The following is a 26697-nucleotide window of genomic DNA, read 5'->3' on the forward strand; positions in this document are numbered from 1 at the left end:
TAAGACTCAACCTTCTTGACTAATTCTAGGCATAAGATTTTTATAATCAAAATATATTATTTTATTAAACTATACAAGTTGTATCCAGTTATCTAGTTAGCATATTGTAATGAGATGAGTGTCATGGCTATACATACTTTAACTTTGTTTCTAGACTTCTATTAAGTTTTTTCGACATGGGCACCATTCTTACTTCTCTCTCTCTATCTCTCATCTTTAGTGTGTAATGTCATGATCCTGCACGAATGTGCGTTCTTGAGGTTCTGAGTGAGACGCGGAGCTGCGTACCGATGTAGATGAACTGAGCACATGGTGACAAAAACGATTGGCGCGTCGTTTAAATGAGAGGTAAAAACCCGGTTTTGTCATGGGTGCACCGCATGCACAAGTGTGAAGCCTATGAATGAAAACACATCATTATTCGCTTCTCATCAGTTCACACGCACCAGCGCAGCACGTACACTGGAGCGGAGCAGAGCGAGACCTTCAGTCTGTGTGCCGGGGCTTAGCACCGGACGGCACTGTCCCAATTTAAACCCTGCATATGTATCCGAGTCCTGATCGGGAGGTAACGTCCGATTCCAATCGAGTCTGAAACCACCTGATCAGGCCCAATTTGCAATCACATGATCGGATCGGGACATCCCTAGTCATTTGTTCAATTATGTCATTTTTAATGCAAAGATGACAGTGTTTGGGATGTCTTTGTTATGACAACTTGACAAACCAAGACAACATAATAGACCACTTTTTACCAGTGATACAAATTGAATTTGTCACTATATCAAATAGTTTTATAACAGCATCATGCATATTCTGCAGTTGATAATGGAAAGTTTTCTTCAGGTGTTTAAGAATCATCCAATAATAATGATAATAATAATAACTATAATAAGAATAATTGATAAAATTATATTTTATTGCATTGGAGACACATTCACCTAAAATTAAATAAAACAGTGCAATATTGGGTTAAATCATGCAGCTTTGGGTCCATATCACTGGAAAACAGTTATTTAAATTAATTAATTAAATGTTTTGTTCATTTTTTCTTCTATGTCAGAAAATTTTAGAACCCTCTGCGTGAGGAAGAACACATTCTGTTAGTTGTTAGTTTTGTGTGTATTGTGCACATACGTAAAGTTAAGCATAATCTTTTGACGTGTCTGTTTCATTTTGTTAAGGTATTTGAATTTATTTGACATAGTACTAACACTTAATGATATTTAAATGACATTTTAATGTAATGTTAACCCATAAAGCTAGGTAGTTTCTTAAGTTTGATAATTATTCTGCTATGCCCTGTTTATACAGGTTTACGGCAAGTTATGATGTATTGGTTTATGTCAAGTTGTCATAACAAAGACATTTTAAATCTTTGCATTAAAAATGAAATAAATTAACAAATGTCACTTAATGACAGTTGTCATAAAATGTCCTTCATGTTCATGACACGTGTCATGTCGTGATTATAAAGGTGTTATGTCAGTCTTATGAACACCCCTTCAAGTAAAGTGTTACCAAATCTTTTTATTTTTAAATTGCATGATACCTGGAGGATAAATATAATTTCTTGGGTGGGTGGCAAATACACACATACACACCTGAGCAGTTAGTGCGACCTCGGTAGATATCATCATAAGCCTTCCACTGCTGAGTGACCTGATATGCATGGATGAAGATCACCAGGACCCCCACCAAACAAATGAGTGGAACCAGGGCGGCCGTACAAAGAGCAGCATATACATTTGGAATAAAGCACCTTTAAAGACAGATGAAAAGAAAACAATAAAGAACACTGTATGTGCACTTTGTATGTTATATACAAATATACCTCATATTTAGATATTACTTTGGGGGAAAACAATAATGGGTTGGGAAGGTTTGAAACAGATGTAAAATGAGTCAATGCTGTGCATATATATCTGATCTATAATATTATTCATTTAAAAGCAGTAATATAAAATTCACAAATTAGCAAAGATTGCTTGCTATCTGTAATTTGGACACAACTTAAGCTAAACATTTATTGCCTGGACATCTTAATGACAAAAGGCTTGAGTTCCTCCCAAACCTTCATTAAAAAAAAACATTTATGATTTACTTGTAGCAGATAAGTAGAAATGTTTAACACTTTGTCTTGATGTCCTCATAAAGTTGTCTAGATTTCCTGATGGGCCACAAAGGTCCACAGGAAACAAAATCTCCTGTGATTCTCTTACTCTTCTCTGACTTTCTCTCTCTCTCTCTCTCTCTCTCTCTCTCTGTGTCCATGCGTTGAGTGAGTGGCCAGCGCATTGAGCGAGTGTTTGGCGTGTGCTGTGCAGGTGTAAGTGCTACTTTTTTCTATCTTTTCCTTCCTTTCTTGAATATTATTTAAGTTTATTTAGATTGGGAGGATTAGATAGTTAATAAGTTATCGGAGCGTCTGCTCCCAGTTCTGTGTCAGGACTATGGCTGCCCCAGATAGCGAAAACTTTGGTTTCCTGACACGGTGTCATGGTGTTAAACTGGTATTTTTACACCTGTACTCTCCCTCTCTACTCCTTCGAAAAAAGTTACTTCATCCAATGTGCCACATTTCATCCCGAATGAGATTCTGTCTGGAATGCTCTCTCACTATGGCAAAATTGTTTCTCCAAAAAAAAAAAAAGATTCCAATTTGTTGCAAGTCCCCGCTTGGATGAACTTGACCTGGCTTTTAAGTTCCGTCAGGACAAATTCGATTATGTTATTTTTGTCACCACAAACAACATATGTTTTGGTTGCCGGGAATCAGGTCATTTGATCCGCGCATGACCAGGCAGATTCAATCAACTGGATAAACAAAATTTACTGGCTGATGGAAGAAAAGTCAATGTTGCACGCGATGGCGAGAGGCAGAATGTTACTGCTGCTGAGGCCTTATAGGACAAGTTCAGTATTTTACACTTAAAGCCCTGTTTTCAGATTGTTTATGATGAAATAGAACGGTTTTGACTGAAATTTCGACATATGCGGCTGCCCCGAGAATTTTCGGGTGTTTGTGTTTCACCTCCCACCTTTACAATGGGTTTAATGGTGAACTGGAACAATCCTTCCTAAAATGCATTAAACTTTCGTTTACAAAGACATGAAACTCACCGAGTGGTCAGGGGTGTTCACTGGTATGCTCACACAAAAATCACTTCAAAATACGCATTCCAACAGGTTTTATCGTAGTTTTTGCCAACTCCATTGACTTGTATTAGATGTGCTGTGAGGTACGGTATTACTCCACGCCGGGAACTTTGTTCCTATTCTTGCAATTGGCAATGGCGAATTAGCGCCACCACCTGGGCTGGAGTGTCTATTATTCAAGCTCTAAGCGGAAGAATGTACGGGTGTGAGGTGTTTGAAAAATAGGTCCACAAGTTAACAACGAATGCTAAAACAGCTGTTGGAAAGAATCTTTTGCAGCGATTTTTGTGTGAGCATATCAGTGAACACCCCTGATCACTCGGTGAGTTTCACGTCTTTGTAAACAAACGTTTAATGCATTTTAGAAAGGATTGTTCCTGTAAGGGTGGGCCCAGTGGTCAAAAATAATAATCTCAAACGAGCTGGACAGCAGTTCAGTGGATTCCAAAAAGGTGTTTTATTATGATGAAAAAAGAAAAATCATTTACATAATCTCATACTGACATACAAACAAACTGAACAAAACAAAAATTGCAATGATGTGCAAAGAAAGGCTACACCAAATAATTTGGTCCAACTTGCAACAGGGTCTCACTTTTGGCCTTTACAAAATCAAGACTGACCTGATAAGCTCTATAGCACCCTATTTATAAGGGCTAACTCCTCCCTCGGCCTGTACCAAATGAACAAGCAGGGATCAAACATAAAAAACATTATACTCAAAAATAAAAGAACACTAACAATCACAAATAACATTGTGTAAACCCATGGGTACTTAACCATACACACACAAAACAAAAAGAAATGAAAAGACAAGACAAGAAAAGAAAAGGAAATAATTGTTTAGCTGCTATTCCCCCTCCCCCAGACAAAACTACAAATGGTTCAGTCCAATTAGGGGTATGCTACAAATACCTGTTTAAATCAGATGGACTGTTTGATAGTGCAGCATGAGACTGGAAGGCCTACAGCCACAACAAAGTTTTGGTGGAAATACTTACAAGAATAAAAGGTAATTCTGACTGCAAATAAACTGAGTTGTGAAGTTATTTTGTCTAATAACAAAAGGTATAGTTGAATTGAACAACATAAAACAAACAAACCAATATATATACACAAGACTCATTTCAAAATAGGAAAAACAATTACACAACTCCATTCTGATTTAAAAGATGGAAAATGCCGGCATAATCAGGTAGTGATGTGTGCATGTGTGTCAAGTCCATGTTTCATTTTCTGTCATCAAGCTTAGCTAGTGACAGTTCCAGTGCACCATTAAACCCATTGTAGAGATGTGAGGTGAAACACAAACACCCGAAAATTCAGGGCAGCCGCATATGTCGAAATTTCAGTCAAAACCATTCTATTTCACCATAAACAATCTGAAAACAGGGCTTTAAGTGTAAAATACCGAACTCTTCCTTTAAGCAGAACATAACTCACTACCCAAAGCAACTGTTAAAGGGCAGTTCAATGGTATTTCATGCATTCTGATGAACACAGTTTACTCCAGATCTGTTTATTGGTTTTCAATGATAATACAGAATAAAACATCATTACCCTCTGGGGTCTAAGGGGTTTTTAGGGCCCTGGAGAAGTTTTGACCTGCAATGACATTTGTGCTTTTTTCAGCTGCTTAAAAACATAATAATGGCAAAAGTTTTATAACACTGTTCAGCACAAACTGGGCTACAATATTATATGAGCAACATGTATGTACGCTCGAACTGATTTTGCCAAGTGAGAGATGTCCTCAGGGCAACATATTGTGTTGACCCAAGGACAACATTTTTCTAATTAAAACCTAAACCCACACCAAACCCCAACCCTAACCATAACCAAACCCTAAAATCAGAGGGACATGATAAGTGAAAAACAATGGTCTAGAAGCTAATCCTGGTTGTAAGCTTAAAATTAAAACAAACTGTAAACTTATTTCTGAAATCTGATTGGTTGATTGAAATGTTGTCCCAGGGTCAACATAATGTTGCACTGAGGACATCAACCACTTGGCGAAATCAGGAGAGCCATGTATGTACATGTTTGTATTTTTGAGAGAAACATGTTTATGCTTGGTTTTTGAAAAAGCAAATTTTCAAAAAAGTCATTAAAATAAGTCCACAAAACTCATTCTAAACATGTTTTCCCAAGACTTTTCAAAACAGGATCTAGTAGTCTAGTTTTTTTTTCATTCTGCCTACTCTTTCACATAAAACAATATATTGATTTGAAATTTCTATAACGAGACACATAATGAGCCTTGTAGGAATGTAAAAGGAATGTAACTTTCTCTGTAGTAAAACCATGATGAGGTTTACTTAAAACACGTTTTTTCTATAGAATGTAAACACGCATGCACGCACACGCACGCACACACACACACACTATAAATTTATTTTTTCTATTGAAATATTTTCTATTAATTTCACAAGTATACCTTTAAAAACCATGGTTTTACTACCAAAAATGTGCAACCATGTTTTTGGCTACAAATAGACTACTATAGTACTTATGGTAACTAGTAAAGTATGTAAATAAGGATTTAGATGTGCTGTATGCAATCGCCTCTTTTATAATAATACCAAAAAGCGTGTCAAATTTCCTGACTCCATTTTCAATGACAATACAGAATAAAACATCATTAGAATATCTGTTTCTATTTCACTTACATCATCTAAAAGTAGACATTCCAAGCATTATGTAGACATTTATTTTTTGTTTGTATGAGAAGTATTCGTTAAGTTACAAAAAAAATTTCTGACACGTTTCTGAAAGGACTTAACTGAGGGAGAGAGAACAGAACGCGCATCATGTTTATTTTCCTAATTTTACAAAAAGCACAACATTTATTTGGAGTGGACAGAAAAAAGATAGACACGTTAACATTTTAAATGATGTATAAATCATAGCTGTATGTCAACAACAACAATCAACAACAAAATGTATTTTGCAACCACCTTCACGACCCCCTTCGCATACAGTAATGTTATGCATCTGAAAGAACATACGTATATTTGCTGTTGCGATATTCAAACATAAATTGGCTTTTAGATCATGCATCTTAAATAAATATAAATTCATAAGAAAACCTGATGTGAATGTAAGTTTTAAAAGATTTTTTATATAAGATTGTTGGGAAATCATTTTCAGTAATCTAACACTGCCTACACAGCAAAACCACCAGAGTTGATTTAACAGTGTTCCCTACTCTAGAGTGTTCTGGTGTTGGTTGTAGTATTTTCACTATGCATAATTAAATGTGTGTGTGTGTGTGTGTGTGTAAAGAAGTAGTATGCAAACTTTTTTGTTTTGTTTTGGAAGATGGTCTTTTGTGCCATTAAGCAGAATAGTTGAGGGGATGCAGTCCTTGCTAAATACAGTTCCAAAAATACACTTTCAAATGAAATGAGACCAGTCCTAGTCAACATTTTTGTTGCACATACGGTAGAAATGCATGGGTAAATGCACTTCATTTTTCATCTTATTTGCTCATTAATAAAGATTTTTGAAAGTCATAATTTCTCGTTAGTTATGTCGAATTAAAATGTGACTGTCATCTTATGTGTTGTACACATCAGTATTGTGACACATAGGGCCCTATTTTAACGATCTAAGCGCATTGTCTACAGCGCACAGCGCAACGTCTAAATGGGCATGTCCGAATTCACTTTTGCTAATTTAACGACGGGAAAAATGGTTTGTGCGCCGAGCGCATGGTCGAAAAGGGTTGGTCCTATTTTTTTAATGATTAATGGGAGTATTTTGGGTGTAACGTGCAATAAACCAATAAGAGTCTAAGCTCTCATCCCCTTTAAAAGCCAGTTGCGCTGGCGCTGTCTAATCCCTATTTAGATGACGGACTTTGTAAACTGAAAAACTAAGCGGAGGAAGAAGATCCCCAGTTTAAGATTAATGTTAAATAATTGTGTTGTTTTTCACTTGTACTGTTGAAATTGTTATTTTTTCATTAAAACCCGTTTTCTTTTAGTCATGGAAGTAAAAAAGCAGGCTTTTAATTGCTTTAAATGTATGGCGATCCAATATCATGAAAAAATAATTTACAAGTATGTAAGAAAAGGTTTGTACTCTAAAAATACTTTATTTGTAACAAACAGGAGATAAAGAATTTACAAACGGCTCTCTGCAAGGTTCAGCACTTGGACAGCGTCAGTTTTTTTTAAGCATTACTTAAAAATGTTTCTCATCTCACCATATCCACAGGTACAGTGTCATCATGTACAATAAATCCGTCGGGTAGCATTTAAAAAAAAATCATTTAAAAACAGATGCATTTGTTTAAAGCAAAGCATTTATTTACTTACCAGGCTGCAGGTGAACCAGCTCTTTGCGCCTTGTAATGTCTTATAATTAGTCCTCATTTATGTCCAAGAGACTCAATAATAATCTTTTACATTCAATCCTTTAATCTTTCATATTTAAAAGCGTTTTTGTGCTGCTGCGCATTCATGTATGTGTTAAGCAAACCCGCGTTGTCGCCCCGTTTATGCGCATATTACTAATGCACTCTTTAAATAACAAAAAAACATATTGCGCCATTGACTTTAGACTAGGTTTTTGTTGGTCAATGGCGTAGGCTATATTAGTTGCCTCAAAATAGCAATGCGCCAACAATGCGCCTGAACACAGCTCATTTTCAGACCAGAAGGCCCATGGGCGCAAAAGGGGGCGCAAACGCATTTGCTTTTTAAACAACGCGGCGCTAAACGTGAAAATTATAATTGCGCAGGATGCAAACTAGCAAAAGACACTTGCGTCGCGCATTGCGCTGCATTGCGCCAGGTGTAAGATAGAGCCCATAGTGCTTGTATACATGTCAGTATTGTGACATGTCTGTTTACGTTATTCACACTGCTTTTACTGCTACATCTCCTTCCACCATCACCTCAACGGAAAAAAAATTCCAAAATCAGTGCATCAGATGCAGTGAACAGGCTTGTGGTGTATCATAATGTGTATTATAGAGTTCAATTATGGTGGTTTTGCTGTGTACGTGGCCCACCACAGTTGAGAATCACTGATTTAGATGATGTTGCTTTTAAAACACCACAAAAGAAAAGATTAAAGTAGCAGAATGTTGGTAAACAGGCTAAAAAATCAGATAACTGTAATCTGAGTCACTCTGACAGGAGTGAAAGTGATGCTTCCGAGTGTAGTATTTCTTGCAGTTTATCTCCTGGTGGATTTTCTAGCTGAACTTACACTGTGGATGATATACAATCCTTTCTTAAAGTGACAAAAATGCCAAACAAGTTCATACTGAGGAGTGTTTCCCAGATTTTTGTAATTCATTGAAAATGCAAAGGCTTTTAGGAGTGATTGTGTTTTTGCTAAGCAGGAAGTGTTTTGGCTAAAGAAAATTTCTGCCAAACCTAATGCTCAATCAAGGCTCAACACTAGTAATGACAGCACATAGATATTATGGCAGAATTTCATGTGGCCTCTTTAAATGTGAATGGGGCTAGACATAATGAGAAAAGATTTCAATTATACGAGTTAATTAAACAAAAGAACATTTATGTACTGTTTGCTCAAGAAACACACAGTGATGTGTACCAACATATCTCGACTCTGTCTGTTCCTCGAACAAATAAATACAGAGCACCGTTTACCTCGTCTCGTACAAATCTTATTAACATAAAATTAGAACACAATACATTAACAGATGAAACTCAAATTTTAAAATTCGGCCTTCTTAACATTAGATCGCTTACCAATAAAGAACCTATTATCAATGAAATAATTACTGACCAAAACCACAGGTGGAAAGTAACGAATTACATTTACTCACGTTACTGCAATTGAGTTGCTTTTTGTGTACTTTAACTTTTTTGAGTAGTTTTTAAAATCTGTACTTTTACTTTTACTTAAGTATGTTTTGTTTAAAGTATTGTACTTCACTACATTTTAAATCATATCCGTTACTGAGTAAAAAAATAAAAAAGCAAGGTGATAAAGACGCGTGCGTCACGGATGATTGGTGGGCGGGGGAACACGCAAAAAGAACCATGGAGACGGACGAGACAGGCGCGTGCTAATGCAGACCCGCCTGAATTCAAATCTTATGAAAGAAACCCCTGGTCATATTTAAGCGACCACTTTCCACAGACGCGAAGCGAGTGTTTCATTCCTATGAAAGGTAGGATTCATGCTTTTGAGTACGAAATTGCCGACCGCTCATTTGCACGACGCGTTTTTAATACCATGTGCATTATCTTCCGAGGTCTAGCTTCGCGTCAAGTCAAACACAATTACAGAACGTCCTCGAGAATGCGCAGGTCATTAGACATTGCAGAGAGAAAAAGAGAGAGATAGAAAGAGAAAGAAGAATAAAGGTCTGACATCAGCTACCCAGGTCAGAGAAGCTAGAAGACAATAAACGTGTTAAAGGAATATACACATTGCACTCATCTCATTATATGCTCATTTAAACTATATGTAACATGAGGGTTCATTCTAAACTTTACACTATATATAGTTTAATAAAATTGATTGTATTTACTAGCTGCTGACCACCTTCAAAAGTGCATAACTCACATGTAAAAGTCATTAAACAATTCTATACATGTTTCTTAGTTAAAAAAAAAACGTTTTATTTTATTAACTTTTTGTTATTGCACTTTAATTGTAAAGATGTTCCTACAATTAAAAACAACTAGTTTGAGATGTATATTCCCTTGTCGTTTTTGAACTATAATAGATTCCTCCACCTCTCCCCGCTGTAAAAAAAAGTAACTTTTACTCTGAGTAAAGTTAAAATGACTTACTTTTTACTTTTACTTGAGTAGATTTTTAGACCAGTAACTTTACTTTTACTTAAGTAAAATATTATTAAAGTAACTTAACTTTTACTTGAGTACAATATTTAATTACTCTTTCCACCTCTGACCAAAACTTAGATGCACTCTGAGACCTGGCTTAAAGCAGACGATTACATCAGTTTAAATGAATCCACCCCACAAGACTATTATTATAAACATGTTCCTCGTCTAAAAGGTAGAGGGGGTGGTGTAGCTACAATATACAACAAAATATTTAAAGTAAACCATAAATCCAAACTAAAATGTAATTCGTTTGAAATAATACTGTTAAATATGGAAATAACTGATCGTAACAACAAACAGCTTTCGTTAATTTTAGCTACCATATATACTGTATGAGATTAGTAGCCAGAGCAGATCACATTCATTCCGAACTTTTTGGAGAAATTGGCTGTCTGAACTGTAAACCAATAAAAATTGAACTTAAGCCAGATGTACAACCCTATAGCTTAGCTACACCAAGGAGGGTGCCCTTTCCCTTAATGCAAAAAGTAGATGAAGAGCTACAGAGGATGCAGTCTATGCAGATAATACGAGAAGTCACTCAGCCTACAGATTGGTGTGCCCCAATGGTCCCAGTAGTTAAGAAAAATGGGAATGTCAGGATATGTGTAGACTTGAAGCGCCTCAACAAAGCTGTGAAGAGGGAAAAATTCATACTGCCCACTTTGGAGGATGTTGCCGTAAAACTGACAGGAGCTAAAGTTTTTTCAACGTTGGACGCTTCCTCAGGATTTTGGCAAATCCCGTTGGATTCCAGTAGTTCAATACTCACAACATTTATCACTCCAAGAGGCAGATTTTGTTTCCAGAGACTTCCCTTTGGAATCACATCTGCTCCGCAAATCTTCCAGAGGGAAATGACCAAGCTACTGGAGGGACATGAAGGCTGTGTAGTAGTCATGGACGATGTTCTGGTGTATGGCAGAGACCAAGAGACACATGATAAGAATCTGGAGGCAGTTTTACAGACAATCCAGGAGTCTGGATTAAAGCTCAACAAAGACAAATGTCATTTTAGTCAGAAAGAAATAGTTTTCTTTGGACACACTCTCCAGTGCAGTTGCCTCTTGCATTACGTCATACACTCAAATGCCTTATGGGTAACGTAGTACATCCCAACACAATACACGATACTTCTAGATAGGACCGCTCAGTCTACAACATGCTACAGATTAGCCAGAACAATAATTTCCACCACTAAAGATAGCTTTATTAGCACTCTTCCAGACCTGTCTCAAATGAAACATGTAACAGAACCGTGAAGATCTGGATATTATAATTGAAAACCTGAACAACGTTTGCTCTAGCACGTTGGATGCCGTTGCTCCCATTCGAAAAAAGAGAATTAAAGAAAAAACGCCAGCTCCATGGTATGACCATCATACTGCAGCCCTTAAAAAAGTAGCTCGAAAAATGGAAAGAAACTACCGAAGCACAAAGTTAGAGGTATGGCGTTCAGCATGGAAAGAGAGTGTTCAACACTACAGACAGGCTATTAAAACCGCCAGATCTACCTATCTCAGTACGCTTATTAAAGAAAATTATAACAACTCTCGTTTCCTCTTTAGCACAGTTGCGAAACTGACTAGAAACAAAGAACAGAAACCAATAGTAAACTCCAACACAATAGTAACGACTTCATGAACTTCTTTACTAACAAAATTATGTTTATTAGGGAAAACATAGAAACTACGCAAGCAGCCACCACTCTACCCAATAGTACATTTTCTTGAGTCATTTAAACCTACTACAATAGAAGAGCTCTCTAAATTAGTAACGTCATCCAAATCATCGTCCTGTATATTAGACCCCGTTCCCACAAAATTAGTAAAAGAGGTATTTCATGTAGTGTAAAACACGCTACTAAATATCTTTAACTCATCTCTAGAATTAGGATACTTTCCAACAGCTTTCAAACTAGCAGTTATTAGACCGCTCATTAAAAAAACAAACCTTGACTTCCGGTCGCTGCTCCTGTGGCAGACCTCGCTACCCTCCGTGTACTATGCTCAATTTTTTTGGTATTTTTAGACACATAGTTTGCTACTTCTAAACGCTACAATGGACATGAATAAGTGCTTATTGTTGCTGCTCTGCATATACCTATTGCAATCTTTGGACAATTGTGAGTGCTCGGCTCTGAGAGTTTGTTACTCAGTTGCGGTGCTAAGAGAGATTGGAGTTTCCCTGGAACAACGTAGGAGTACGACGAGTAACTTGGCAGGTTTCCAGGAAATCCCGAAAGAGATAAGAAGACGCAGAAGAGCTAAATCTGGGTGAGTTTTAAAGAGACTTCAATCACGGAAATGCCGGCTGTATATTCCATCTTTGATTATGGGCAATGTACAGTCGATCGGGAATAAAATGGAGGAATTGAGAGCAAATTTTGTGTTTCTGCACAAATTCAGATCCATACGTTTGATGGCATTTACGGATACATGGCTGGCGAGGCATCACACTGATGAATTAGTTGAGGTCGATGGATTTAAGGTTTTTCGGGGGGACAGAACAGCGGATTCGGGAGAGCAATGTGGGGGTGGACTCATGGTTTATGTGAATGAGGATTACTGCCACCCAAACAATATGTCTATCAGATCAAACACGTGCTCTCCAAACGCTGAAATATTGACTGTTAACATACGCCCGTATTACATTCCTCCTGAATTCTCACAAGTGATTCTGGTAGCGGTGTATGTGCCGCACAAGAATGCCTGTAAGGAGGCGGCCGAGGAAATACAAGAGGTCGTGCACAGGATTGAATCGGCGTTGCCGGATGCGTTTGTTATGATAACGGGGGATTTCAATCATTGTGCAATAAAGACCAGTGGCTCATATTATTATCAACACGTTAAATGCAACACCAGGGGGGATACAATCCTCGACCAGTGCTACACCAAAGTCAAGGATGCGTATGTGTCTTGAAAACTGCCAGGTTTAGGCAAAGCCGACCATAACTTGGTGTTGCTATGCCCCAAATATATCCCCCTGGTACAAAGACAGAAAGCCAGAACAGGCACTGTTAAAAAGATGACAAATGACGTGATTGATAGTCTGCAGGATGTATTTGAAAGAACGGACTGGGTGGTTTTTGAGAACGTTGCAAAGGACATTAATGAATTTACTGAGTCTGTTTGCAGATATATTACTTTTTGTACTGATGTTGCTGCTCCACAGAAAAGGGTTAAGTTGTATGCAAATTGTAAACCCTGGATGAATGGTGAGATTAGAAGGTTAATAAGGGAAAAGAGAAAAATCTTTGCTAGGGGGGATAAAGAGTCATTAAAAGGGTCCATAAAGAACTTAGAAAGGAAATTAATAAGGAGAAATATAGGTATAAATGTGAAGTAGAGAACCATTTTAAAGAGAATGATATGAAGAAGGTGTGGGAAGGTATGAAGTTAATGAGTGGATATGTAGGTAAAGGGAAGCCTGATAGGAGTCAACTAAATGGCTCCATGGAATATGCAAATGAGTTAAACAGTTTTTATAATAGATTTGATAAAATTGACTTCTCTAATGAAAGAACTACTCTTAGAGAGCAATTAATTAACAGTTCAGACAGAGAAGATACACTTCAAACTAATGAGCATGAAGTATATAACATGTTTAGGAAGTTAAAGGCTACAAAAGCGGCTGGTCCTGATGGGCTTACACCTAAGGTACTAAAAGGCTGTACTTTTCAGTTAGCCAGCATTTTCTCTACTTTGTTTAATTATTGCTTTTCTGTTAATGTTTTGCCTGATGTATGGAAGGAATCTTGTATCATACCGGTACCTAAAAAGAAAGTAGTGGAGGGTATGAATGATTTGAGACCGGTGGCCCTCACCTCAGTCGCTATGAAAGTATGTGAAAAGACACATGTGGAGAAATATCTTGATCCCTGTCAGTTTGCATACCAGAAAGGTAGGGGGGCAGAAGATGCTATTGTTTTTAAACTTGACTCTATTTATACACACCTGGACACTAGTGGATGCTGTGTAAAAATGTAATACTATGATTTTAGTTCGGCTTTCAATACTATTCAACCACATATTATGGTTGAAAAGCTGATAAATATGAAGGTACCAGGGGGTTTTAGTCTGTTTATTTTAAATTTTTTAGAGAATAGAACTCAATCTGTCAAACTGAACTCGAGCATAAGGTCAGGAAAAATTATTACAAATACAGGTTCTCCACAAGGTACAGTTTTATCACCGTTTTTATTTACCATTTATACAGCAGATTATCGACCACAGCATTCAAATTGTCAAGTAGTGAAATTTGCAGACGATACCGCTCTAATTGGTCTAATTGAACAGGATAATGATAGCCACTACAGGAAAGAGATAAAAGCCTTTGTTGAGTATTGTAACAGTCACTTCCTGGAGCTTAATGTTAAGAAAACAAAAGAGTTAGTGATTGATTTTAGAAGAAATAAGATAGAAACTGGGGCAGTGGAAATTAAAGGGGCAACTATAGAAAGAGTGAAAACATATAGATACCTGGGTGTGATTTTTAATGATAAGCTGACATGAACTGATCATATTTCATCACTGTTGGACAAATTGAGTCCACTTTGTATTGTTTGAGGAAGTTGCAGTCTTTTAATGTTAATTCTGATGTAATGAAAATGTTTGCTATGTCTGTTATATGTAGTGTGTGGAGCTACTGTGTTGTAGGATGGGGTGGGAATGTAGGGGTCACTGAGAAGAAGAGGATTGATAAATTGAACAAAAGGGTTGGTAAAATGGTTGGGTTGACAATTACAATTGATACAGTATATTATGATCGCCTGGAGAAAATGGCAGCTTGATTATGCAGGACTCCTGTCATCCTCTTTATGCTTGTTTGGACAACAAGGTCATAGAGCGTAGTGGGCGGTTAAGACCACCTGCTCTTTTATACCACAAGTAGTTAGGCAGCATAATGAGCATTTTAAATGTACATTTGTACAGTTTTCGTAGTGTTATGCGTGTGTATTTAATGTTTTAACTTATTGTATTTTAGTGATATATTTATTTGTTTTTGTATTTTATCTGTTTGTATGAGCATGATGGTGGGTGTAAGCACTGTAATTTCCATTTTTATGGATGAAATAAATTTGACTCTTGACTCTTGACCAGGGAAGTCTTAATAAGTTTAGACCAATCTCAAATCTACATTTTCTTTCTAAATATTAGAAAAAGTAGTGGCAAGCCAGCAAGCACATTCATAGCAAATAATAATACATATGAAAAGTTCCAATCTGGATTCAGGCCCCACCATAGCACAGAGACAGCGCTGCTTAGAGTTACAAATGACCTCCTATTAACATCCGATCGTGGTGAAATCCCGTTTGACCCACAAAGCCTGGTTTGTTTGACTAGTGTGATCGCTCTGTTCCGCGCCCGGGCGCGGATTGGTTAATCACGCCACGGCCGGGTTGCAGAGCTGGGCCGGGGCGCGGTTCACTTGGGCTCAGGCGCGGAAGGCTGTGGTGTGAGCGCAATCGCGCCTGAGCGCAATTCAAAAGGTGAAGACGTTAGTTGCGCGACCACTCACCTTCATCTGCCTCCGTAAAAACCTTTTGATGCGCGTAGCAGGGTTACGTGAATGTCCGAGCTGCGCACGTGACAGATCAACTAAGCATTATGATGACATGTGAGAGGGCTGTCTGATATCGCGCACCAAATGACTCTGAATAAAAAACACAGATCATTATGGGGGGTTCAGTGTTTAGTGAGAGCTTTACTTCCTGCTTTTTTCAAAACAATCGCATCTTATTGACAAAAGCGTGCCCGGACTCGGATCGATAAAAAGTACAGTGTGAGTGCGTGCACCTGGGGGAGTAGGGAGGGGTGACATTCACGCTGGGGCATGGTTTGGTTTGGTTTGGATAATGTGCCCTTACTCAATAGACTAGAAAACTATGTTGTCATCAGTGGTCAGGCGTTAGCCTGGTTTAGATCGTATCTAACTAATCGATATCACTTTGTTTATGTAAATGAGGAAGACTCATATCACTCCCCCGTTAAATAGAGAGTACCTCAGGGATCAGTTCTAGGCCCTATCCTATTCTCGTTATATATGTTACCTCTAGGAAACATAACATAAGTTTTCACTGCTATGCGGATGATACCCAGCTTTACATCTCGTCACATCCTAGCTAACAGACTGCATTAGTGATATTAGGGACTGGATGGCACATAACTTTCTTATGCTAAACTCCAATAAGACTGAGATACTTGTTATTGAACCAAATCGTTGCAAACATAAAATGTCAGATTACAAGTTGCCCATACATGGCTGCACGGTGCTGCCATCTTCCACGGTTAAGAATTTAGGCGTAATGTTCGACAGCAATCTATCTTTCAATGGTCATATCTCCAACGTCTGCCGCACATCATTGTTCCATCTTAGAAATATCTCCAAAATGCGCCATATGCTGTCTGCATCAGATGCAGAAAAGCTTATCCATGCTTTTATGACCTCTAGAATAGACTATTGTAACTCGTTACTCGGGGGATGCCATGCAAATCAGGTTAACAAGTTACAGCTGGTTTAAAATGCCGCCGCAAGAGTGCTTACTCGATCTAAAAAATATGACCACATTAGTCCAATTCTGGCATCTTTACACTGACTACCAGTTAAATATCGCATACAACTTAAAATATTACTAATCACCTACAAAGCCTTAAATGGCCTAGCGCCCTTGTATATTAAAGAACTACTATCAGAATACAATCCACCACGTTAACTGTGATCACAAAATTCTGGTCACTTAATTATCCCTAGAATATCAAATATGTCTAAAGGTGGTAGATCTTTTTCCTACTTGGCCCCTAAGCTCTGGAATGATTTACCAAATAATGTTCGAGTATCAGACACAGTCGAGCAATTTAAATCTAAACTTAAGACATTCTTCTTTAACAAAGCATTCACATAAAATGTCCAGTAAATGTACTTTTCCTGCAGTCAGGGACGTACTGGGACTGAAATTCAGCCCGGGACTTTAAGATGGAGAGGCCTTTTACGCGAGTGCCCTTGGTGCACGAGCAGGATTTTTTGCAGTTATTTTAATTCTAGTAGTGTTTTTATGGTATGAAGAGAATCAGATTATGCTGAAGACCTTAAAGAAACTTTAGGATAACACCTGCCTCCTCAGGTTATATAAGCAAGTCACCACTGCACTAAACACAACCAGGTCAGCAAAACCTAATCTCGAACACATAAGTCACAGTATACTGCTAACTACCAGCATGTCATGTGTACAGTCAGTTGGAGTGATAAAATTGTTACAATTTAGTTTCACAGTCTGCATTGCTGTGAAAAATCACACACACCCCAAGCATAACTGCGGAGAGGTTTGCAAAAAGTTTCTTCGCTCCTGATTCCATCACACCTAATTCTCTCCAAGCTTCATCAGCCCGTTTGGTAAGAATACCATCATTGAAGGTGGTGGACTGAAAGAGCCGAAACTCGTCCTCCAATTCATCCACTGTAACAGCATTTCCCAACAAGCAGGGGAACCTGTCTATGAAGTATGTCAGTGAGGAGAATGTGGCTGTTTGGCGTCTGCTTATATCAGCTACGGCAGCATGACGCAGCAATTCGTCCCCATAGGGAAATTTATAGAGCATGTACTGAACAGCTGCTGTGAAATATTTCCTTACATCCCTGAAGAAAGCTCCAAGAGGTAAGTTAGCTTGACTTTTGATAAATGTCACTGTGTCATGTCCAATCGACAGCTCATTATCAGGCAGCTGGTGTTCCCTGGATTTGTAGAGAGTGGGTTGGGATCCTCTCCTTACTTCCTCCATCATTTCCACAACACACTCAGGTTTGCAGAAGGCCAAAAGCATTTTTTGGAACTGTAGCTCCAATATCTGCAGCAATATGGGCACACATGGCTCTTCTTTTTGCAGGTGCTCGTTTGAAGTTTCAAATAAAGGTATAGCTCTCTTTAAAAAAAGAGCATACAGCTTGGATTGTGGGTCGGTCAAGAAAGCAAACACCCTCTGTGGTTTTGTGACCTCTGTTTTTTCTATCTTCTTTTTCTCTTCTGTTTTCTTTTTGGACAGATCCCTCTGTTTTTTGCCCATTTCATTTTGTTGAAAAACAAATTGGTTTAGGTCAAACTCCTTCGGTGGTTGAGCTGACTGCTTTGTAGTGCTTGGTCCTTCCTGCAGCTGTTTGAGTGTGGGCCCTATCTGCTGCTGTGTAGTGCTTGGCCCTGCCTGCAGCAGTTTGGGTGCAGACCCCACTTGCAGCTGTTTGGGTGCAGACCCCACTTGCAGCTGTTTGGGTGCAGACCCCACTTGCAGCTGTTTGGGTGCAGACCACACTTGCAGTCAATGTCAACACATAGACTTCTTGCAGCCTTTTCTGCAGCTATATGCATCAGGTGGCATGCACAGCCGACCATGTAAATGTGAGGATTCTGTGACTTAATGAATGCTGCGACACCTTTTCTTAACCCCTGCATGACAGAGGCATTGTCAGCAGAAAAGCTTACACAATTTCCCCATGGTATTTTCCTTTTGTTTAGTTCCTGGTCAATGAGATTGTATATCGCTTCGACAGTAGACTCTCTACACTCAACAATTTTCAGGAGTACTACAACTACTTTTCCAACACTGGGATCATAGACACGGACAACTAAAGGATAAAGCTTGACATCATCCATGTCTGTGCTACCATCAGTTGCAATGCTAAATGGCACATGAGGTCACTGATAACCTGTTCATCATTCAAGGAAAGTGTGTTCAATATAGCTGCTGTCTTGGTTCGGGCACAGCCGTACTGCTGGGCAATTTGACTATCTGGAAACATCTTTTTAAATAATGGTCCAGCATGGTCAGTTATAGACACTGGCACATTGTGCTCAGCTATAAAGTTTGAAAAAAGTGTTTCTGCCCTGATGGTCCGTAGATCTTGATCTCCAAAAAATTTTGTGGTGATCTTACCCACACAGCAGCAGACTCCTGTGCGGATCCGCGTTCAAGTCGCCAAACCCGCGTGACTGTCACATTCGTTTTGGAGCCGCGCAGAGGATCAGCTCCGCCTCCGGCAGCGCCATAAATTCTACTGTCAAACAGTGGATCCTGAACGGACCCATGTCGGATCCTCAGACGCGCCTTTACTGATTGGTTAAACAATGCACACCTGTCAATCGAGACTTTCTTGCTGGGACACGGTTCAGCTGAACCCTCTTTTGTGTAAGTATTGATTTATTGATATAATTGTGGCAGTAAACATTGTTTTTTAATCATCCTGTATACTAATGATTGGAATGCGTTGATATTAGGAAAACTTGAGCATGTTCACTAGTGGATAATGGTTAAGCCCTAGATGTGCATTATTAAGTTTACATCTTGGCAATTTTGGTGTAGTGTATCTGCCATCTTCTTTGTAATGAAAATTAATCTTTGGCAATTTACTCATTGTTTGACTCGGTTCAGACTCACGGTCACACTGCAAGATGCCATGTGACCTAATCAGTGACTAAATGAATGCAGGTGTCAGTCAGTGACTAAATGAATGCAGGTGTCAGTCAGAGCGACTGTGTGGTTGGTAAAGACAATCTTCTCGTCTGTTATTTTGAGCGTCTGTTAACAGGGTGATTTAACCAGAGGTGTGTAACGAATTCCATTTACAGTTTTGGGTAACTTGTACTTTTAAAGTGATTTTTAATGATACATTTACTCAAGTACATTTCTAGTGAAAAAACTGTACTTTTACTTCATTCGGTGGCATTACTATGATAAGCATACTTGACTTTGGATGCTACATACCATAAACATCTGTCTGTTTCATTACAGGTGCTGTGTTCAACCTGGCAACAGATCGGGCAACAACACTGTAAAAAGTAATAACTCAATCTACTTGAAAAAAATTTGTAAGTATAACTGATTTGGACCAACTTGTTGATTTTACTTTACAATGCTATGCTGTATGAGCTTTTAGGTGGTTGCAATAGTTAAACTAAGCCACTTTAGTAAACGGTACTCTAGGGCATTGAGTGTGCTGTACTACATGACTGTTTACCGTTCAAATATCTGGTGCAAAGAAAAAACACGCACGCGCACACACACAGCTGTTATATGAATGTTTGGTTCCAAAACGAGATATCTCCGTTTAAAAAAAAAAATCTGAAATGAAATTTGATTGTGCATTCCAATTAATATCATTTAAACTGCAGTTGGTTTGATTTAAGCCTTCATAACTAAAGAAATACAGCTAAGTAGCATAATAAAACACAATCAAAACATGATTACATAATACATAATAAACATGTTTTGACATAATTTTTTAAGTTATCTCGTTTTAGATACAAACCGATGTATTTGCATTTGAATAGACTCGCGTAACAGCTTGGACATATTTAAATAAAATAAATCTTCTTCTATTCTATTAAATGGTGCATTCCTGCCACCTACTGGATTGGAGTGTAGATAACATTATGGTAGTAGTGACCTAAATCCTGTTAATTAAAAGAGTATATTTTAAGAAATAAAATATTTCTTCATATACTTTAAACGGCAATCACCTAACAATGCTTGGATAGACAAGAGTTCCATTTCCAACTCACTTATGCTTGAAATAACTTAAATAACTTTCTCTTGCATAAGCCTCACATTTTAGTAATAAATAAAATAAATCTGTCTTCTTTCTTTCTTTTAAATGGCCGGTGGCATCAACTTTAAGGTGCACTATCGCCACCTACTGTATTGGAATGTGGAGCAGTTACGCCCCTCCGTTTCCTTCTTTGGATAAATCCTCTCTCTCTGGTCGTTTCCGAATAGGGTGACCAGACGTCCCGAAAAATTCGGGACAGTCCCGAAATCTAAGCTGCTGTCCCGAATCCCGAATCCTGCTCTAATTGTCCCGAAAATCATACTGAAGCAAAATCTTAATCCCGAATCCCGTTTTAATTTCCCCGAAAATTATACTAAAGCAAAATATTGAGTAGTAGTTGTCTGATAAAACATGAGCGAGGAAGTTAAGTCATCCTGCAGCCAGCCCCAGCCGGCTGCTCATTGGCTGCAGCCAGCCGCCGCCGGCTGCTCATTTGCTGCAGCATCTTGCTTTTATACTGTAGACTCTCATTGTGCTGGCAGCAGTTAAAACCTCCGCGAAATATGCTGACGTTGTATTGTTTCTATTAATTTATCTGATTCATCTATATACACAAAGACAATAGGACCTTTTTGTTTTAGAGGGTTGAAAGTTGCAGCAGCCGCGAGGACAGTTGAAAGTGCAGGCAGTGACAGTCGCGTGAAGGAGTCAGATTGGTCGAGGGCACGCAAAGCACTTTGTTAAAAAAACTTGTCTACATATTATATAAATTTATACGCATATGTACTTATATTAATAAAAATATGATTAGTTCAGTAACTTCAGTTTGAAATTCCTTATTTTTATTATTAAGTAAAATAAAGAAAACTATTATTGTATGAACTATTATTGTATAAAGTATAAAATAATATATGTATTATATCAATTTATTTATAAGCATATGTACTTAAATTAATATGATTGATTCAGTTTGAAATTCATTGTCTTTTATTATTAAATAAAATTAATAAATAAAACTATTATTGGATGATAAATAAAACTATTATTGGATGCAGGCTGCAGGCTGCATACGCCATCAAGCCTGATTTATTTAATTAAACTAAGCATTACATTCACAAGTCATAAGCATTTTACAACAATTTACGATTAACTAAGAATGATAGTCAACTTTATAATTGTTAACATTCTGAAATAATGTATAAATATCTAAAATATCTTTATAATGCTATATATAAATATAGCATTATATATTTTACACCACATTATGATATGCTCCACATTTTTTGATATACATTTTCCCATCAAGTATAGGGTTGACATCAAACAGTATGTCCAAGTCTTAATCTTGATAAAATCACTTCTTCTCTTCTGCAATTTCCCTTAAAAACCTTACATTAATTGAATTCTGGATATTGTAATAATATTGGATAACTCTCCCGGGGGCTCACGTGATAGCAGGATTTTGACGGAAGTAGTAGATCATCTACTGTTTTTGGAATATTATGAATTCTGACATACAACTCGCCTCAATGCTTTTCGCCTACTATAGTATGGAAGTAGGCTGTTTCGGACCTATTTTTTACAGTCTGTTTCGGACATAGCCGGTATGCGTGTGCGCGCGTGCTTTCGTGCGTGATTGTTTGATTGTATATACAAATGTAAGCTTATTGGCAAGGCTAATGATTATTGATCCATCCATCAATGTTCACCGAACTTCCATTTTATATGTGCAATGTTATTAAAGTGTACAGCTTTCATATGCTTTCTCCCGGGAGTCTAGTCTATGCGCATGCGCAAAGCAAAGGCCACAAGAAGCTATTTAGAGACAACTGCAACGAAGAACTTCATCGTTTTGTTTTGAAGAAGCGGAAGTGGAAGCACATCAAGGTATTCCGTTACTTACAATCATCATTGTCATCGTTTGTTCAGTCGTCATTGTATTGAAAATTAACAGTTAAGTGAAAAGGATTTATTTATCTCATTACACGAAAAGAGAACAATGCAGATATTATTATTTTACTGTCTAAATTAACATATAACCGTCATTTGACACATGACTTATAGCTAACGTTACAAACATCGTCTTTTTTACAGTTCGTAAGCCAATTAGTTTGTGGTTTATCATTAATGCCACGTAAGAACAGAGCAGTTTCTGTAGTCACTTACTGATAACCTTCTAGAAAGTGCATTCTGAATCTGCATGTGTTGCGCTTGTCTTGTTAACATGAAAGTGAGCAACGCGATGTATGAATTACAATGGCTTAATTAACAATTATTTTTGTTATTAAAAATTTTCCTTTTTACTTTGCATATGTTTATTTTTGAGGACTCATGCAGTGGAAGTGTAAATTATGCTTGTTCTCGTGTGAAAAGAGAGCTCAACTGTTAAAACACTACAGATTGAAACATGCCAGCTACACTAGAAGTACTCAGATTCCATGTCTCTACACGGATTGTCTGTGCTCTTTTAAATCATTTAATTCACTTAAGGTACATTTGTCAAAAAATCATTCACCTCAGGTATATGGTAGTCAAACCAGCCAATCTGATGACACCCCTTTAATATTTCACTGCCTGCTTTGCAGTTTTAAGGAGCCCTGCACAGAATCTATTTTTCTGTCTCATTTGCGGCATCATCTAAAAAATCATGAAATGGTGCAGTGTCCCTACCAAAATTGCAATTTTCAGAGCAATGTTTATTCTACATTTAATGTCCATAAATGTAGAGAGCATATAACACCTGATCAGCGGCAGTTGAAATCTGACATTCTCTTATCTGTTGTTACTCCCAGTACAGATAATGTGCAACAAGAAGAGCCTTTGTGCCCTGATTTACTAAATGATAACTTGGAGGAAAATGTAACAGAAAATTTTGAAGATTTGCAGCATCAGCTCGAACACAATTTAGCCTCCCTTTTTCTAAAAATGCAGGCTATTTTACATATTTCCGATAAAGCTGCACAAGAAGTAATTCAAGAAATACATCAGATTTTACTTCAGTCAGAGCCCCTTTTTTATCAGGCTATTCAGGAAATTCTTCGTAAACATGGACAAACTGACTGTCATGCATTAGTAAGAGAAATAGCCAATGCACTAAAAGAAAGTAACCCAATTTTGAGAATGACCAAAGCTGGCGAGCCTCTTTCCACAATAAGCAGAAGAGCATCATATTTTCAGAATGAATTTCCCATGGTCATGCCAATTGAATACAGTCTTGATTCACAGTCAGTCTCTTATGTACCAATTCTGCAAATGTTGCAAAACATTCTAAAAAGGGATGACATTTTAAATAAAGTCATTTGTAATGGCCGCCCAGATAATGGATACAACACTTTCAGAGATGGCAGTCACTATCAAGAAAATGACTTTTTTAAAACAGAAACCTTTCAGATTGTTCTTGGTCTATATGTTGATGAATTTGAGCTTGCTAATCCCATTGGAACTTCGCGTAAAAAACACAAAATGTTTGGTCTCTACTGGGTTCTAGCCAATCTTCCCTCAAAAGATCGTTCATCACTTCAGTCAATTCAGCTAGCAATTTTATGCAGAGCTAGTACATTAAAACAATATGGCTACACAGATGTCTTGTGCCCACTTGTTCAAGACCTTGAAGCTCTTGAAAATCATGGTGTGTACATTGAAAAGTTAGGTGACTGTGTGAAAGGAACTGTGCTTTTTGTTTCCTCTGATAATCTAGTTGCTCATTCTTTGGCTGGGTTACAAGAGAGCTTCACTGTTGAGCATCCATGTCGATTCTGCTATGCCAAGAGAAGTGACCCAGGAAAAGGAGGTCCGTCTGGGAGCATTTGAACTCCGATCAAAGCAGGAGCATGACAGGCAAGTGGCTAAAGTGTTAAATGATAAGAGTTTGGTAAGGCAGTATGGTGTGAAAAGTGGATGTGTTTTAAGTGAAAGGTTGGAACATTTTCACACAATCGGTGGTTTTCCACCTGACATAATGCACAACCTAATGGAGGGTGTCATCCCCATTGAAATGTCTTTGTGCATTAATAATTTGGTTGCAAGGAAATTAATTTCTCTTGAGTCTCTAAATCAAGCTATTAAGCAGTTTCCTTACAAATTCTCTGACAAAGTTGATCAGCCTCAAATCATCCCAGCCACATTTGCCTCTAGAGGCACGATTGGTGGCAATGCCCATGAAAACTGGGCATTAATAAGACTTCTGCCCCTCATGATTGGGTTTGATATCCCTGAAAATGATCAAACATGGGAAATTTTGTTGCTTTTAAAAGATATTTCAGAAATGGCAGTGGCATTGAAATTTACTGAGGATTCTCTTGATTTTCTTGATGCAAAGATTTCAGAACACAGGCATTTACTTTTGACAGTGTTCCCTGAATTCACATTGCGCCCTAAACACCACTACATTGAGCACTATGCACAGCTCATAAGAATGTATGGACCACTAAGAGATGTGTGGACAATGCGCTTTGAGGGAAAGCACAAATTCTTCAAACAAGTAATCCGTGACACCAAAAACTTAAAATGTTACACAAACTCTGGCTGTTAGGCATCAAAGACAGATGGCTTATTGACTGCCCCTCTTTTTTCAAGCCACCAGTTCAGACAGAGAAGGTGATGGGTACTTTGATTTCCACTTTCTCTGAGAATATTCAGGAATTCCTGAGACAGACATATGCAGTTCAAAATACTGTCCTCTCAGCATCATCTGTGAGCATTGATGGAATCAAGTACAATCCAGATATGGTTGTATCTGTTGGTACTTGTTCAGGACTGCCTGATTTCAGACAGATTTTCAAAATTCTGGTCATAAACAATGATGTTCTATTTGTGTGCAAAGAACTGACATGTTGGTACATTGAGCATCTTCGTTCTTTTGAACTGTGCAGTCATGTCCTATCAATGTCAGTTATCAAACCCTTAGATTTAAATGACCCATTTCCTTTGCCAGCCTATACACTTAGGGGCAGAACCTGTGTTACACTTAAACATTATATCCTGTGCTAAATGGATGACACAATTAAAGGCATAGTTCACTTTAAAATGAAAATTCTGTCATCATTTACTCATCCTCATGTTGTTCTAAACCTGTATGAATTTCTTTCTTCTGATGAACACAAAATAAGATATTTTGAGAAAAATATATATTTTTTTCAGAAAAAAGAAATGTATACATGTTTAGAACAACACAAGAATGAGTAAATGATGACAGAATTTTCATTTTAAAGTGAACTATCCCTTTAATGCCAAAGGGAGTTCAGAAACTCTGCAAATTGTCATTGTTTACTTTTTTTATTATTATTATTCAGGACGTAAAACGGTTAGTTTGTGTAAGATGTTCTGTACTATATAAGAATAAAGTAGTGATTGCCTTCAAGATTGAGGAGGTCATGGAAGCATTATTCACTTGTTTTAATTAGCTTTATGTTTCAAGCGTTCTGACCGTAGATTGGTGTGTTTGATGAAAAACAAATTGAAATGTAACTTTATTTTCGTTTCTTTTGTCACATTCTGTGCACTGTCTCTCTAAAGAACCGCTTCATTGCACAAAGGAGATTTTGTAAAACATTTGCAATGGATTACATTGTTGTTGTTTTTTATACAAAGCTATTTAATGCTTTGAACACAAGGATTATATGGCACAAACAACATGGTATTATTTATCAATTCTTCTGTGTACTTTTTAAATGTGTTTAAACAAGAATGGGTGGTAATTTTTCTTTCTTGAAAAAAAAATGTTTTTTTGGCAGGGTAAATACTTATCTTCAGAAAACTTACTAAGTTCTTTAACCTTTGTAGACAAACCAAATATAGAGACGAGGACCATACTCCGAGTGATTGTTAATGAAAATGATATCAGAAAAGTCACACTTCCTGAGAAACCACAGACCGTTGAGTCACTGTTGGAGCAACTTGAAGAGAAGCTGGGACTTACATACAAGTTCTCCATACAATTTGAGGATCCTGACTTTAACAATTCTCTAGTGAATCTTACTGACATTGCTGACCTGCCAGATAAGCCCACACTGAAGATTGTCTCTGTGACGACACCAACACCTAGTACAGCAGAGACCGAAATCCTTTCTGTGGCATCTGATGACCCTTCAAGTCAGAGTAAGCGAACCACATGGCCAGAACCATTTGAAATCCCAACATTTCCTGTTGACGTTGAATATAG

General features: G+C 37.7%; 1 protein-coding gene across 1 annotated transcript in view; it reads right to left on the reverse strand.

The window, feature by feature from the left end:
• adgrv1 (adhesion G protein-coupled receptor V1) overlaps positions 1-26697 on the reverse strand; it is a 1080612-nt gene that overhangs the window by 95897 nt on the left and 958018 nt on the right. The window contains 1 exon segment of the mRNA XM_073861135.1: positions 1605-1762. Coding sequence (XP_073717236.1) covers positions 1605-1762 — 158 coding nt within the window.

This window comes from Misgurnus anguillicaudatus, chromosome 22 (genome assembly GCF_027580225.2).
Source record: "Misgurnus anguillicaudatus chromosome 22, ASM2758022v2, whole genome shotgun sequence".
Taxonomy (NCBI): Eukaryota; Metazoa; Chordata; class Actinopteri; order Cypriniformes; family Cobitidae; genus Misgurnus; species Misgurnus anguillicaudatus.